Below are 14,612 nucleotides of genomic sequence, written 5' to 3'. Positions count from 1 at the left end.
CACTGGCTCTGGACAGTTATAATATAGCTAATGTGTTATTCACATAACAAAAGATATGGATGAAGACTATGAGGATAGGATGGTTCACCAAGTATTGTGGGGCTCCTGCCCAGAGGTGGCTCCCAAATTCAATTGTTGGGAGTACTTGAGATTTGTACAGGGTTAGCAGCTACTGAAATTTATTTCCTCTTCACCAGGTTTTGAACATGTGACTCAAGCAAAGATATTAGAAGAACGAGATGTGCTATGAGCAGTTCATACTGTGTGGAATTGTTTTGCCCAGTGTCGCCGGTTTTGTTCACCAATACTACTGCACACCTTTGCTTACGCTAAGGTATCCGCACTAATACATAGAACAGATTTCTGTGCGTACACGTCCCGATAGTATTCAAAGTACCCTAATTAGGTAGTACTCCGCCTACGGTCCGGCGGCCAACATAGCATATCTCGTTCTTCTAATATCTTTGGACTCAAGGCTACCAGAAAGCTGGGCGTATACAAATTAAATAATATAAACAAATTAAATAATATATGCAAACAATAAATACGTAAGCAAAAATTCTATAATAAACATTTGAACGACTAACTTACCTTTACCCTGTGACTCCGAAAGGATGGGCAAAGTACATAAAAATAAACAAAAAAAATACTTATTAAAACAGGATGTGGGTAGGACTTAACCCATCGGCATACTTGCCGCCAAGATTGGGGGGCTGCACTTTTTTCGCATCAGCATATTGCCCGCCCCATTGGGGCGACTAAAACTTTCCCCCACATAAGATATAGGGTTTTCCAATAAGAGGTGTTATTTTGAATAGCCCGCTATTTCGGTAGATGTTACTTTTGAAGCTGTCATTTTTTGACATTTGACAAGTAGAAACTACGCCATTAATAAAAATGAAACGATACACGCTTCAACAACGCATAGAAATTATTGAAATTCACTTGATTGAATCAAATGCAAATCATCTTGAGTGATGAGGCCCATTTCCACCTCGGTGGCTTCGTCAACAAGCAAAATTGTCGCATCTGGGGCTCAGAAAACCCAAGAGTTATTGTTGAAAAGCCTCTCTATCCTCAACGTGTGACTGTTTGGTGCGGTTTATGGTCCGGCGGAGTCATTGGACTTTACTTTTTCGAAAATGAGGCTGGAGCAACAGTTACGGTGAATGGATTGCGCTATCGAGAGATGATTAATGATTTTTTATGGCCGGAATTGGATGGTATTGATCTGGACAATGTTTACTTTCAACAAGACGGCGCGACAAGCAACGAAACAATTGATCTTTTACGATTGAATATCAAAATAACACCTCTTATTGGAAAACCCTGTAGTTCACAATAAAATTATAATCTATGTAAAAGCATAAAAAGTGTTTAATTTGGGGAAATATGGGGTGCAATACTGCAAAGTGATAATCCTTCTCAAGTATGGATAGGTGTCACAAATAAAAATTAGTAAGCCGATGGGTTAATATTTAGTGAAGGGCTCATCTTGTTTTTTTTTTATGTGGATGGATTATGATTAAAACCTTGTTTTTTTTAACCCAGGCTACTTATAGTTTGGAACTGCTAAAATTTGGGGGTGCATCCGTGATTCAAATAAATATGCATAAGAAAGTGTGATGAAAAAGGAAGAAAAGTGTAATTCTCTATGTGATGTAGATTCATCAGTTCCCCGCTTGTATATATGGGTATTTATTTGAATGTCGCACAGTATACTCAAGTACCTGGAACCAGTGGGACTATATATATATATCATACACAGATTGTTTAAAACTAAAATTCGAATACTGTTAAAAACAAAAACAAAAAACAAGAGAACATATTTCGACTACCATAATACGGACATGTGTCTAGTGTGGTAGTCGAAAAGCATGTAAAAAAAACTGTATTCAAATATATTTTATGAATAAAAAAAAAATAAAAAAATTAAGGACGGATTGTTTCACAGAATTTGAACAATTTTTCAAATTTCAAAGTTAATTTTCAAGTTCTGTGAGCGTTCTATTAAAGTTCTGTTGTTGTGCAACTGGCCTATATTTTATTTATTTATTGGATGATTTGTATAGCGCCGCTTTTGTGAGATATAACCTCAGGGGCGCTTTACAGTTAATGCAGATATTACAAAAAAATATATATATATTACAAATTGAAATTAAAAATGCCGGTCCACCTAAAACCTGAACTGATAATAAAACAAGAGTGAAAATCTGGATCGAAGAAGTTTACTCGATCATTTAACAAAACAATGTATAACAAAGCTTCGTAGCTCTGTGCATGTGATCAATTGAATAGTTTATTTTGTTTTACGTGTTGAATTTACGATGTTGATTCAGTTTGGACAATCAGCGGTGTTACTGATGTAACTCACCTTTCTGAAAAAATCAAAAAACATAATTCTTGTCATTTACATTTACAAAAAGTTTTGAGCTTAAAGGTTTTAGGAAAAGTTGACATCAGAATGCAATTGGATTCAGGCTACCGTGCCTAAGTTAAACATCATAATGAGCTATTTAATAAAAATCGATACAGGTCAAATTTCCCAGAACATGATTTCAATGTGACGCTTAAAACGTATGACTTCCTAAATAAAGTTAAGTAAAAGTGAACTCTGTGCAATTTACGCCCGCGACGATTTTTCAAAAGCTAACGGCGCTTTATCAATTTTACAATTTTTTTATAGTACTTGTTTATTAGAAGACTTTCCCGAGACTGTGAAATTACTAAAACTTTTGTGCACCATTCATGACCTTTGGAATGACCTCAGTTGAAAGCTAAAGATGTTTCTCAACGTTAAAAAGAATAAAATCTTTTTTAAACACGTTGAGCCAGGACAGACTGAACGCACTATCAGTGTTAAGCATTGATAGAGGTCTTCGCTAAACAAAAGGAGCATAGAATAGAACTTCTTTATAAATAGGTACGTACCTTTATTTAATTTATTTTATGACTTAATGTTGTAATCCGGTGAACCCCCACATATTTTGACCACCGGCCGCCACTGCTAGGGAGGTATTATTACCACTAATTAGAACATATTACCTTTACATGTATTTTAAAAAAATGTACTTATACCTGCTTTTATTATGATGTAAAAAAATTGGAAAAACAAAAAATACTTAAAGTGTGAATTTATGTAGCATATTCATAAACCTAAAATTTCTTTAGTTTTCTAATTCTAGAATTCACCACAAGATGGCGCCACTTCCGTTGGCATTTCGCACTTGGATGGGCCCCAGGCTATCATAAATACTGTGCTTTCAGAATTCGCCACAAGATGTCGCCACTTCCGTTGGCATTTCGCACTTGGACGGGCCCAGGCCACAAATAAATAAGCACAAACTCGACAACCAAAATTTACACATCTTCGGATCTACCGGATCTGCCCTGATGATGGACACTGCAACGCTGTCCGAAACGTCGGCTAAAGAAGGAGTTAGCGCAACACGGCATAACACCCCAAAAACAAACAACAAAAATTGCTACAAATGGCTCTATTCGTGTTAATTGAGCAGATCTGAATAGGTATTTATTCTCTTTCACTTTTCTTCACCGTCTCCTTCCTACTCCCTTCAGCCCCAAAAAATAGGGATGCCATAGTCCCACTGGCCCTTGTGTGGTGTTCATAAAAAGAGTCCAGATTACATTCATAATGGTGAAAAATCGTAAAGGGTATCAAGGAATCGCTTATACACAGTGTCAACTCAAAGTACAAGCGAGAAACTGTACATCTACAAGATGAAGGTTGGGAAGTACCTGGCTATCGAGATCTGGCCACCAAACACGGCTAAAGCCATTTCAAGAAAAGTTTCAATAATTCTGAATGGTGGTCCAGGGTGAAGCAGGTTGATACTGAGAGATATCAGATTGTCCACAGCAATAAGAATGAAAAAAGGTACTCACGCCTCGCAGTAAGGCAGCTTCCCATAGCCCTTGTAGGTCCTCATGTTTAGTGTCATACTGCATTCTTGACACTTGAAACACCCTTTGTGCCATATCTGAAACAATAATAGATACTTTGTTGGTCGCATTTTTTTTTTATTAGTAAAAAAAGATACACGAATTACATTACACAATATAAAACAGTTATTAATTACATAATATAATATAATATAAGTATTTGATGTACCCCCATAAATAAGCAGGGATTGTGTGAATGGGGGGGTGTTGTTATATTGGTTTATATTCGATATGATTCAGTTCATGTTATGTTATTTTGAATATTGTTTTTATAAATTTGTAATGTTGAATGGTAGAAGTATAATGCACTTAATTTTCTGACCTTAAATTGTTTAAATAAAAGTTCGGACGAATAGGGTTTTTTTTAATATGGTTTTTATTATTAGTTTTTGTGATATGTAAATTGTTTGTGTTTGATTTTTATATGTACCGCCCCAGCCTATAATGCCGTATTGTATAATTTATTGATTGACAGAAAGCGAAGTATGTGGTTCTAAGTAATTTTTCGTTTAAAATATCTCTTAAACATCTAAATATAATATGTTAGTTTCCTTATTCTGTTGTTCAGAATGTTTATATATGGGGACCATTTTAAACGCTGGTCTATTGTTATGCCTAGGTACTTAATATCGGTCTTGCTTTCTATGTTTGTACATAACATATTGCATTTGTGGTTTTCTGTATTTTTCACAGAGTGGATAATTATGTTTATTTCTTTAGGTGTTTCTTGTTTTTTAATGAAAAACGGTAAATAATAAGTTTTTTTAGAATTTAAAGTCAACAGGTTTTCATCAAACCATAATTTTAGTTCATTGATATCTGTATTTGCCATGTTATTTAATTCAGGCCAGGTGTTTGCTTTTAGTAGTAGGACTGTATCGTCAGCGTAAGAGACAATGTCTCCATATTTGGAAATATTGAATATATCATTGACATATATTATAAATAACAATGGTCCCAAAACCGTGCCTTGGGGTATTGAAAAGTCGCTAAATTTTGAATCGCTGACTTGGTTGAGTAATTTTACTTGTTGAGGTCAATATAAGGTAAATATAATGATAAGTGTTAGATCTGAACAGCCAGGTACTTCACAACCTTCCTCATCTCCCTCCCCTCCCCAGAGTTAAGCCTTAATACCCAGCAATAACAACAAGGGGATACTACTTGTATAGGTAAAGTCAACGCACGTTTTTAAGGCCCTTGGGAATGGGTTGGTACAATGTAATTATTTTTAATAATTTTATTTATTTATTTAAGTACATAAAACAGGCATGGTGCACAAAAATTTACATAAATGGATGTTTAAATACATAATAATAACAAAAATAGTAACAAAATGAATAAGCTATATATGCAGAAGTAAATGGCAAATAAGAATGGGTAAAAGTTAAATACAAATATGTTCATAAACGATTTGTTATTGTCACACCTGTACTGGTGAGACACTGATTAAGTAGGTACAATGTTACTTCTCTTTAAATAAAGGGCTTCATCACAATATCAGCTATGATTAAAGGTAATACGTTTTTTTTTTAGTTTTTAAATTGGTCATTAAAAATATCTATTTCATTATTAGAGCCATGTATAATGTTATAATTTCTTAATGTTCGTAATAGTAATAAAGAAAAATATTTTCTTTAAATATTACTAAAATGGTTCCACAAAATAAGTTTGCCTTCATCGAAGAAAAGACATAATTAATATTTTTATATATGAATAAATATAATTGTGTTTGTGAGAATCTTATAAACGTGTTTTTACTCCTCTTTGGGCAGCATTATTTTAATTTTGAATAAAATTACATATTTATTTTTTTACAATATTCCTGGTTTTCGCTGAGAAATTAAAAAAAACCACAATTATTCCGCTATGTAGGTAGTATCCAACGAATCTTTTTTGTTTTATTTTTCAAAACTAAAAATACGAAAATGAAGAATGTACAGGGTGTTAAGGGACTTGACTTACTTCAACCAGTGATTCTTGTAAATTAAACTTTGGTTTCCGATGACATTTTTACGGGGCCTTCGTACGAGTAAAACAAACAAAAAGCATTTGAAATATGATTTAAGATTTTCACGGCCAAAAGTATTTTTGTTATTTGTTTTTGGGGTATTATGCCGTGTTGCGCTAACTCCTTCTTTAGCCAACGTTTCGGACAACATTGAAAAAAAATAAAAAAAATAAAATGATACGTATTAGCTCAGAGGGTTGGAGCTGGCAACACGGTATCACAACCTCATACATAAGCTCACATTTTAACACAACCTCAAATAACACATCTGCCCTGATGATGGACACTGCAATGCTGTCCGAAACGTTGGCCAAAGAAGGAGTTAGCGCAACACGGCATAATACCCCAAAAAACAAATAACAAAAAAAAAAAAGCATTTGGTTGACAGGAACAGCAGAGCGCCTCAGTTATAATAAATAGGTCACACCATTCAGTAATTTAGTTACGCAAAGCAAACATAGTTTATTTTTTAAATACATATTTATATAAATACCCATCGTGCCATGCAGCCCCCACACCAAGATAGGGCCGTGTGCTTTAATTTGCGTAATTTCTATTTAGAATAATGTTTATACTATCATGTTTGTTAGTTATGTTATGATCGGATGGTGAGTAAAACTAGGAATGATTCAAAAACATATTTGGGGATCTGGTGAGGAGGCACGAAATGAAAGATGTTGGGAAGGTCACAGTGTTTTATTTAAAAAAAATATAAATGTAAACTACTAAAAACTATTTTTTCAATAGAAATGTATGAACGCGTAAAGGAAACAACTTTAAAAAATACGGTATTATAGCTAAGAATATCTGTGACAGTTTCACTTGATTAACTTTTTTGCTTTCTTATAAAATTATTTACAAATTAAATAAAAACCAAATTTGTGCTTGAAATCGAACATTTCTAGACTCCGTTTGTCAAGCGATTTTAATGCATATTACCTACGATTTAAGGTATACCAAGAATATACACATTTTTGGCTTGTAGCTTCTTCTTAAAAAAAATATACACCGAGAAATCTTACTGATATAAAATATTAATAATTTGTTAAGAATCTCTTCAAATTATTCATAATCCGAAAACGTGTTCATAAAAATCTGTTTTTTTTTCGGATTTCGTCTTTATATATAAACAGGGCAAACGCAGGTGTGTGAACACGTGTTCCGATATATTCGTAATGTATTAAAAGTTTTCACCGTGTAAAAAGCTAAAACTGTTGTTTAATGTATTTTATGTGGTTTTGATTTATGGCCCTGAAAGAAGTGATACGGAACATCAGTTGCTATAAAATATTAGCTTCGATATGTCGCTGATGGTAAAAAATATAAAATAAAGTTAACTACCGGTTATTATCGTGAATTCAGAAATACCGATATATTTATACGATACACAAGTAAAACATGTCTACATCTTCTCCGATTTTATTAATAATTTTACCAGATATTCTGAAAAGTTATGAAGGTTACAATATATTGTATTTAAAAAATACTAATTTCGGATGTGTGTGTCCTGCGTAACTCTGGAATTCGGATTTTCTTCGAATTTAAGATACATTTTCAAAATTCAAACTGATTGATAATATTTTAACAGAATATTTTCAAAATTGGAACTGATTTGTTAAGAATTAAGACAATCCCGTGAATTTCGACGAGTCTGCGCTATAACTAAAATTAAAATTAAATTTTCTGAGATTTTCCAAATTGTGTGCCATTTGGGATGAAAATACACGGAGAAAAATGAGTATGGCTGATATGTTGAAATCCTGTTAAAACGTGATTGCAATCCATTTCCTAATAAAATATTAGTCTATTCAGAATATATCGGAACACGTGTTCTTGCAGGTGTCCTTTTCCTAATAAATATCATGACAGTGACAATATAATTTTTTTATGGACACGTATTCCAACACCCTAATAACATATTCTAGCTTTACCGACAGTTTATTAGTAAACCTGTCAATTCATTCGTTAAAGGCCTGCAATCCCGTTTTTAACAGGTAAACGAATAATTTGATTTCTGATAAATTATCAATTTTATAGCAGTACGTTATTTCCGTGTAAATATTCCAAAATAAAAAATTCCGAAGTAAAATCGAGTTTTTGCGATTGAGAAATTCGCAAAAACTACACAATTACACAAAGCATTAAAACATGTATTTCATAGTTGCACACTCCGGATTTCGAACCCACGACCCGGAGCCAAAGAACTTGCCACTCTGCCGCAAAAAGGTTTGAAAATAAAGTTTTAATTATAAAAACATAATAAAATAGTTGTATCACATAAAATATAATTTTGTGATTACGAAAAATAATCGGTTCAAATGATATATCGCTGTTATAAACAGTCGATTAATTATACTTACAAATTAAACCATATACCACTACAACGAGTAGAATCAATCAGAGATCTTGGAGTACTGCTAGATTCTAAAATGTTATTTAAGGACCATATTGAACATATTTTAGAAAAAGCTTACAAACAATTGGGATTTCACTATAGCACACACACTAATTCTGCTATATATGTCATATGTAAGGTCACAACTCGAGTTTGCCTCAGTCATTTGGTATCCTCAATATCAAACATACATTGATTGTATTGAAAATATCCAATCCAAATTTATTAAACACCTATCGTATCGCTTTAGCGATCATCGGTTTGACCCTACCGCTTTATATAAACGCAGAAAAATTTCTGATGCCCTATTCTTATACAAAATCGTGAAGTCTTGTTGATTCATCATATCTGCTAGAAAAGATTTCATTTCGTTGTCCTGAACACAACACCAGATCGAACGACTTATTTAGAACACCACACTGTAAAGCCTAATATGCGCAAAACTCTTTAATAGGACGTATCTGTAAAACTCACAATGCCTTTAGAGATGTAGACATTTTCAACTGTAACTTTAGAACATATAAAATGCAACTAAAATAAACATTAATTTATGTATTATACGTCTGTCTCGACACAGGTTTATCCTAGTGAGACAGACATCGAAAAAAACGTGTAAAATAACTTTATATTGATAATAAAAAAATAAATAAACCTTACTAAACTTATAACTTATTTTTTTTATTTTGTGAAATAATCATATCATCTTAGTGTATTTTATTGTTTTTTCATGCGAAAACTGTATTACTACGAACTGTTTAATTATTCTTATAACATTTTGTAATTCCTGATAAAGTTTATTCTTTATATTTATTTGTCATTTATAAATATATTGTATAGATGCAAATATTGAATCAACGACTAGAACAATATTGGTATAATATTGTTAATAATTGCTGTTTATGCCAAATATATAAATGACTGTTTGTTTCCTAAATAAAATAAAATAAAATGAAAATAAAAGAAACCTTACGTGCATTATGCGGAATCTACGTGGAATGGTCACCGGTTGGTTACGTGTTGGATACGTTGCCATGCCGACGCCGAGACCAGAGTGAGAGAGAGAGAGGGGCACCATATGCCATATGCAATTATGGAAGCTGGCAGCAGCGGCCCGAGCGTCTGCCCATAAACAAAATAAACGCGATCCGTAAACGTAGCGTGCCAGATATCATTGTGGCAGGGGTGTTCAATTTTAGGGAATTTTTTAATGTTGTTATAAATCAGGAAATTCAATTGAAATAGTATCGCCTTGGTAAAAGACCATCATTCAGAAAAGACATGTTGCTTGAAATGGTTTTAAACGGGTTTCGTGACCAGATCTGAAAAGCCAGGTATTTCACCACCTTCCTCTTTCCCACTAACTTCAGCCTCACAACAATTAGAGTCACGTGGGGTAACCGTACGCGGAGTGTAAGTGTTCGCAGTGATGTTTCCGACAAGATTGTGCCTGTTAAGCGCTCGCGGGTTCCTTAATTCAGTAGCCTTCTGGATCGCGCCAAAGAGGGAAATGTGTACAGTGGATGCTGATTTGTCAATAAAAACTGGTAGGAAAATTACTTTTTTTTGTGCTTTTCTTAAATTTTTCATCTCAGTTACCGATGTGTGCTATTGTGTAACCAGCTGTGTCAGAGCGACGTGGTCTATGATAATTTTTAGTGAAATATTGTTAGTTAGATGGGTGCAAAGTGATAATTCTAATAAAGATAACCACTAATCTGATTTTTAAAGTTAATTTAATTTTGGTGTGATGGGGTAAGTGTGCTGGGGTAAGCGTTCGCAGTTGGGTGAGTGCGAACACTTACCCCGATAGATAAAATTGATTTTATAGCATAATATTTCAACTCTCGTTATATTTTTACAGTGAAATATGCCGCGTGTGTACGTGAGAAAGCATCCAGAGAGGTCAGTTTGCACTCAAGAGCAGATTGAAACTGCAAAAAGGCTTGTGAAAGAGGGGGAGAGTCAGCGGGCTGCTGCAGATATTGTTGGGATCAGTGAAGCCACTCTGCGTAAACGCCTAAAACTAAAATTAATAGCAACTTCAATGGGGAGATATCGTCCGACATTTACACCAGATAAAGAGGATTTTTAGATAAATAGGTACTCAATTTATCGTGCAAATGTCATTTTTTTCTGAAACTATTGATCTGAAAATTATTTATTTATTTTCAGGCCGAAATCGTTGATCATTGTAAAAAAACTGACGAAATGTTCTACGGCCTGAATATGCAGACAATGAGAAAAATTGTTTACGAGTATGCTGAAATCAACAATATCGAGAACAGATTTGACAACATTACAAAAACGGCTGGCAAGGATTGGGTGTATGGATTTCTAAAACGTAACTCTGTTTTAGCTTTAAGACAGACTACTCCCACAAGTATTACGAGAGCTATTGGGTTTAACGTTGTTCAAGTTCGGCGGTTTTACGTAAACTGAAAAATTCTTGCAAGTCTGAAATAATTACCTCAAGTCCCTATAAAAAGAAACTTCAGCAGAAGCAGAGAGATGCAGATGCAAAAATTGTCCAAAAATCAATACTTAAAACCATGAAAATTGGACGACCACCTCTTTTCAAGAAAGTCACACCACAAAGAATCACCACAAAGCGTAAGGCGGGAGATTCCAGCGTGCATAACTGTTTAAAGAGAGCACAAAAACAGGCTTCTAAGGACTATTTTTGCCCACAATGCAAGGAGAAATATCGAGATCCACCAACAGAAGATTAGATAGAATGTATTGTGTGTAAAGCATGGTGGCATGAGAACTGTACAGACTACGATAAGGGGCAATTTAAGTGTGATAATCGCAATGGGGGGTAACTCTTCGCGGTGCGAACACTTACCCTACGGTATGCGTATACTTACCCCGCACACGGGGTAAGTGTACGCAATCGACATGCATGTAAACTTTTTTATATAACTGTTTGATTTATGAACCATATGAGGTTTTTATGGTTGTTTGAGATGCCTTAATAATCGATCATATTAATAAACAAAAAAATTGAGTAAAATACCTTAAGCTTTTTAATACAAAAATCCCAATGTAAAAATTGCGCACGGTTACCCCACGTGACTCTACGGATGTCATAATCTCACTGGATCCCAGCGTTTTAGGAGCAGTTGGGACTCTTGTGCGGTATTCATGAAATAATAAATCCAACAGATTTCATTGTGACAGACCACGCTGTAAGCGCGCTATATTTGTGTGGCTTGGCCTATTTCAGCATATCGCTCGTCATCCATTCCCATTGGTAGTATATGACGAGCGATTCGCTGAAATAGGCTAAGCCATGATGCGTATAGCGTAATGTGTCGCGTACCTTAAAGGCCAGTCAAACATTTGAATCCTTTCAAGTTGTATAAAATTTCTTAAAAGAGAAGAACATTTCTTCTGCGGCCCTTTCATAATATTATGAGTATTCAAATGATTTTACAGTTGCCGTGAATTTTCACTATCATGCTATCATGTCGCACTATCATCATATCGCTGCTCTATCATGAAAATTACAAAATAATTAATCAAGCATTTATTTATAACCGATAATAATTTACGATTATTATTAGATAACTATGGCAAAATTCCGATAATCGGAATTATCACACGATATAATTACATAACTACATTACAGTGTAAAATAGCAACTTTGTATAATAAACTATATATTTATCAGGGCCGGCCCTGAGCCAATCGGCGACTGGCGCGAGTAAAATTTTGGCATTCCTTGTCAAAACCAGTAGACGGCTAGGTACGTGATCACTGTAATCAATAATATTCGGATGATTTGTATTTTTGTGTAGCGCCGTTATGAAAAATGATCTTATGGGCGATGTGTCAGGACTGTTAGGTATTATCAGCGCCTTGGCAATTAGGCGCCCGGAGTGAACTGCTCCAATTGCCCACCCTGATATTACCCCACCCCACAATAGGGCCCACCAAAGATATTAGAAGAACGAGATATGCTATGTTGGCCGCCGGACCGTAGCCGGAGTACTACCTAATTAGGGTACTTTGAATACTATCGGGACGTGTACGCACAGAAATCTGTTCTATGCATTAGTGCGGATACCTCAGCGTAAGCGAAGGTGTGCAGTAGTATTGGTGAACAAAACCGGCGACACTCGGCAAAACAATTCCACTCAGTACGAACTGCGCATAGCACATCTCGTTCTTCTAATATCTTTGGGGCCCACCCTAATATTTATAATAAATATTTCCATAGAACGAACCGTTTGAAAAAGGAAAGGATTGTCGCGCGTTCACACTTGCTCTATTTCTATTCGATTTCAACGGCGTTGGACACTGTATTTTTTATTTGACACAACCATGGATAATTCAATTCAATTTATTATTGTTAATTTTAATGCGTTTTTAAAATCAATTAATAAGAAAAATTCTTACATAAATAAAGACAGTGGGTATAACTGTAGTGGTTCGCCACTACTTGAGTCGGACGTCATTCTAGAAGTTTCGGCATTTGCCAAACAAGCTTCTTGGATTTTATTTTATCTTTTTAATATTTGTTACTGTAGCAACCGGAATGTTCGAGAACGTTTTATTTTTCACCTATATAAGCGACAGCGGGAAGGAAATCGACAGTACAGTACCAGCAACCTTGACATCGAGATCGAATTATTTGCCTACGTGACGCGCTTTAGAACATTCTCGAACCTTCCTTTCGTAAAACATTCTGTTGTATTTTCTACGACTATTTATTTTTCGGATATGTTGCAAAAAACCGCTTCAGCCAAATTCAGTAGTTATTTATCAATATTTAGAATACCAAATATAACTACATAACAATAACAACAACGATAAACGATACTAGTAATAACAGAGCTTGCCTTTTAAACTCTTTTAAGTCACCAAACGTATCGAACCACTTGGGGTGACCTATGGCAGGGGTGTTGGTTTATATAAATTAAAGTTAACCTATATAAATTAACCACTCGACCTGTAACATAAACAAACGTAGTTGTTTTAATGATTTACGATATGAAGCCCCCTGAGTTGCCCGTTAACATGTTTTAAAGTGTGAAATTTTATTTTTATTTTTTTACAGCTTGTTGTTATTGTGACAGCTGTTTCGCATATGGTATATTTAATTTAAGGGTACGACAGCTTAACAAGGTAAGTTTTTAGTTTAGACTATACGTTAAACATTGGCGAATTCGGCTGGAATAGTTCAGAAATATATATTTTTCTAATTTCGATTTGTTTAACTCATATTTTAACGTAACAGTCAGGCCTTGATATTCCAAATTGCACTTACATTGCAAAACACAAACGCCCAATAAAAAAATAGTAGTTTATGTTGACATAGTTGCGTAAAATAGTAAAACCGATATACATATATTAACTTATCGGAAACGTCGATTCCCCAGGTTTTAATAATTATTTTGTATGGCTCCACAAATGAATGTAGCTTTTATCAATCCTTATCTATAGCCTTAATGCTCAAATCGCAATAAACCTCACTGCGGTAAGAAAGGAACACAGAATCGAGGTTAGTTAGTCCCAAACGAAAAATTGTTATTTACTCCAAAGTGAAAATTTTCATCAATCTCGGAATAAACCTGTAGAATTTTATAAAAAAAAAATCCACACCACCCCGCCCGCCTCAGACGCTATCTTTTGATATAAAAAAAATATATTGTTACCAGTCTTTCAACAAATATATTTTATTTTAACTGTTTCGCGAACCCTGCATTGTTAATGCCTGATGTTGATGTAACAAATTAATGGCGAACGAACGCAACGTACAGACCTACGGACAACGGACACCCGTTCGATTCCAAGGCGTTGGAATGCAAAGAAAAATGCGAGAATTCCGACTGCCACATTTATGCATCATCTGACAGCAGTGGAAAGCTCTCAATTTCCCATTGTAATTTATTTCCGATTACTTCATTCAAACAAACATATTATTATTTTCGGTGCCGTCAGTGTTGCAAGCTGTAGATTACCTGGACCACAAGATGCGGGGAATAAATTATTTTGATAAATGAGCAGTTACCTATATTTGAGTTACATTACATTTGACGATCGGCGCTAATTTTAAATGTTTACGCATGAACGGTCCCGTTAAATACCGATTCTTGGCCCGCTTAAGCTTTTGATCAAAGGCTTATTGGTATATTTTACTAAAAGCTAAAACGGACCGAGAGACGCCGTTTAACAGGGACGATTTTATGGACATCAAAATATGTGACGAGAGTTTGAAACACCTAACTTTTTAATCCA

At 34.6% G+C, this 14,612-nt stretch overlaps 1 protein-coding gene across 2 annotated transcripts in view; it reads right to left on the bottom strand.

Moving 5' to 3' along the window:
• Positions 1-14,612, bottom strand: part of Lasp (LIM and SH3 domain protein Lasp) — a 73,478-nt gene that overhangs the window by 25,453 nt on the left and 33,413 nt on the right. For both annotated transcript variants that reach the window (XM_089648154.1, XM_089648155.1), the window contains exon 2: positions 3,907-4,001. In XM_089648154.1, coding sequence (XP_089504280.1) covers positions 3,907-4,001 — 95 coding nt within the window. The remainder of the gene's footprint in view (positions 1-3,906; positions 4,002-14,612) is intronic.

This window comes from Hesperophylax consimilis, chromosome 27 (assembly GCF_061612785.1).
Source record: "Hesperophylax consimilis isolate HC1 chromosome 27, BYU_Hcon_1.0, whole genome shotgun sequence".
Classification (NCBI taxonomy): domain Eukaryota; kingdom Metazoa; phylum Arthropoda; class Insecta; order Trichoptera; family Limnephilidae; genus Hesperophylax; species Hesperophylax consimilis.
The sequence above is the reverse complement of the archived record's forward strand: the minus strand, read 5'-3'. Positions and strand labels throughout refer to the sequence as shown.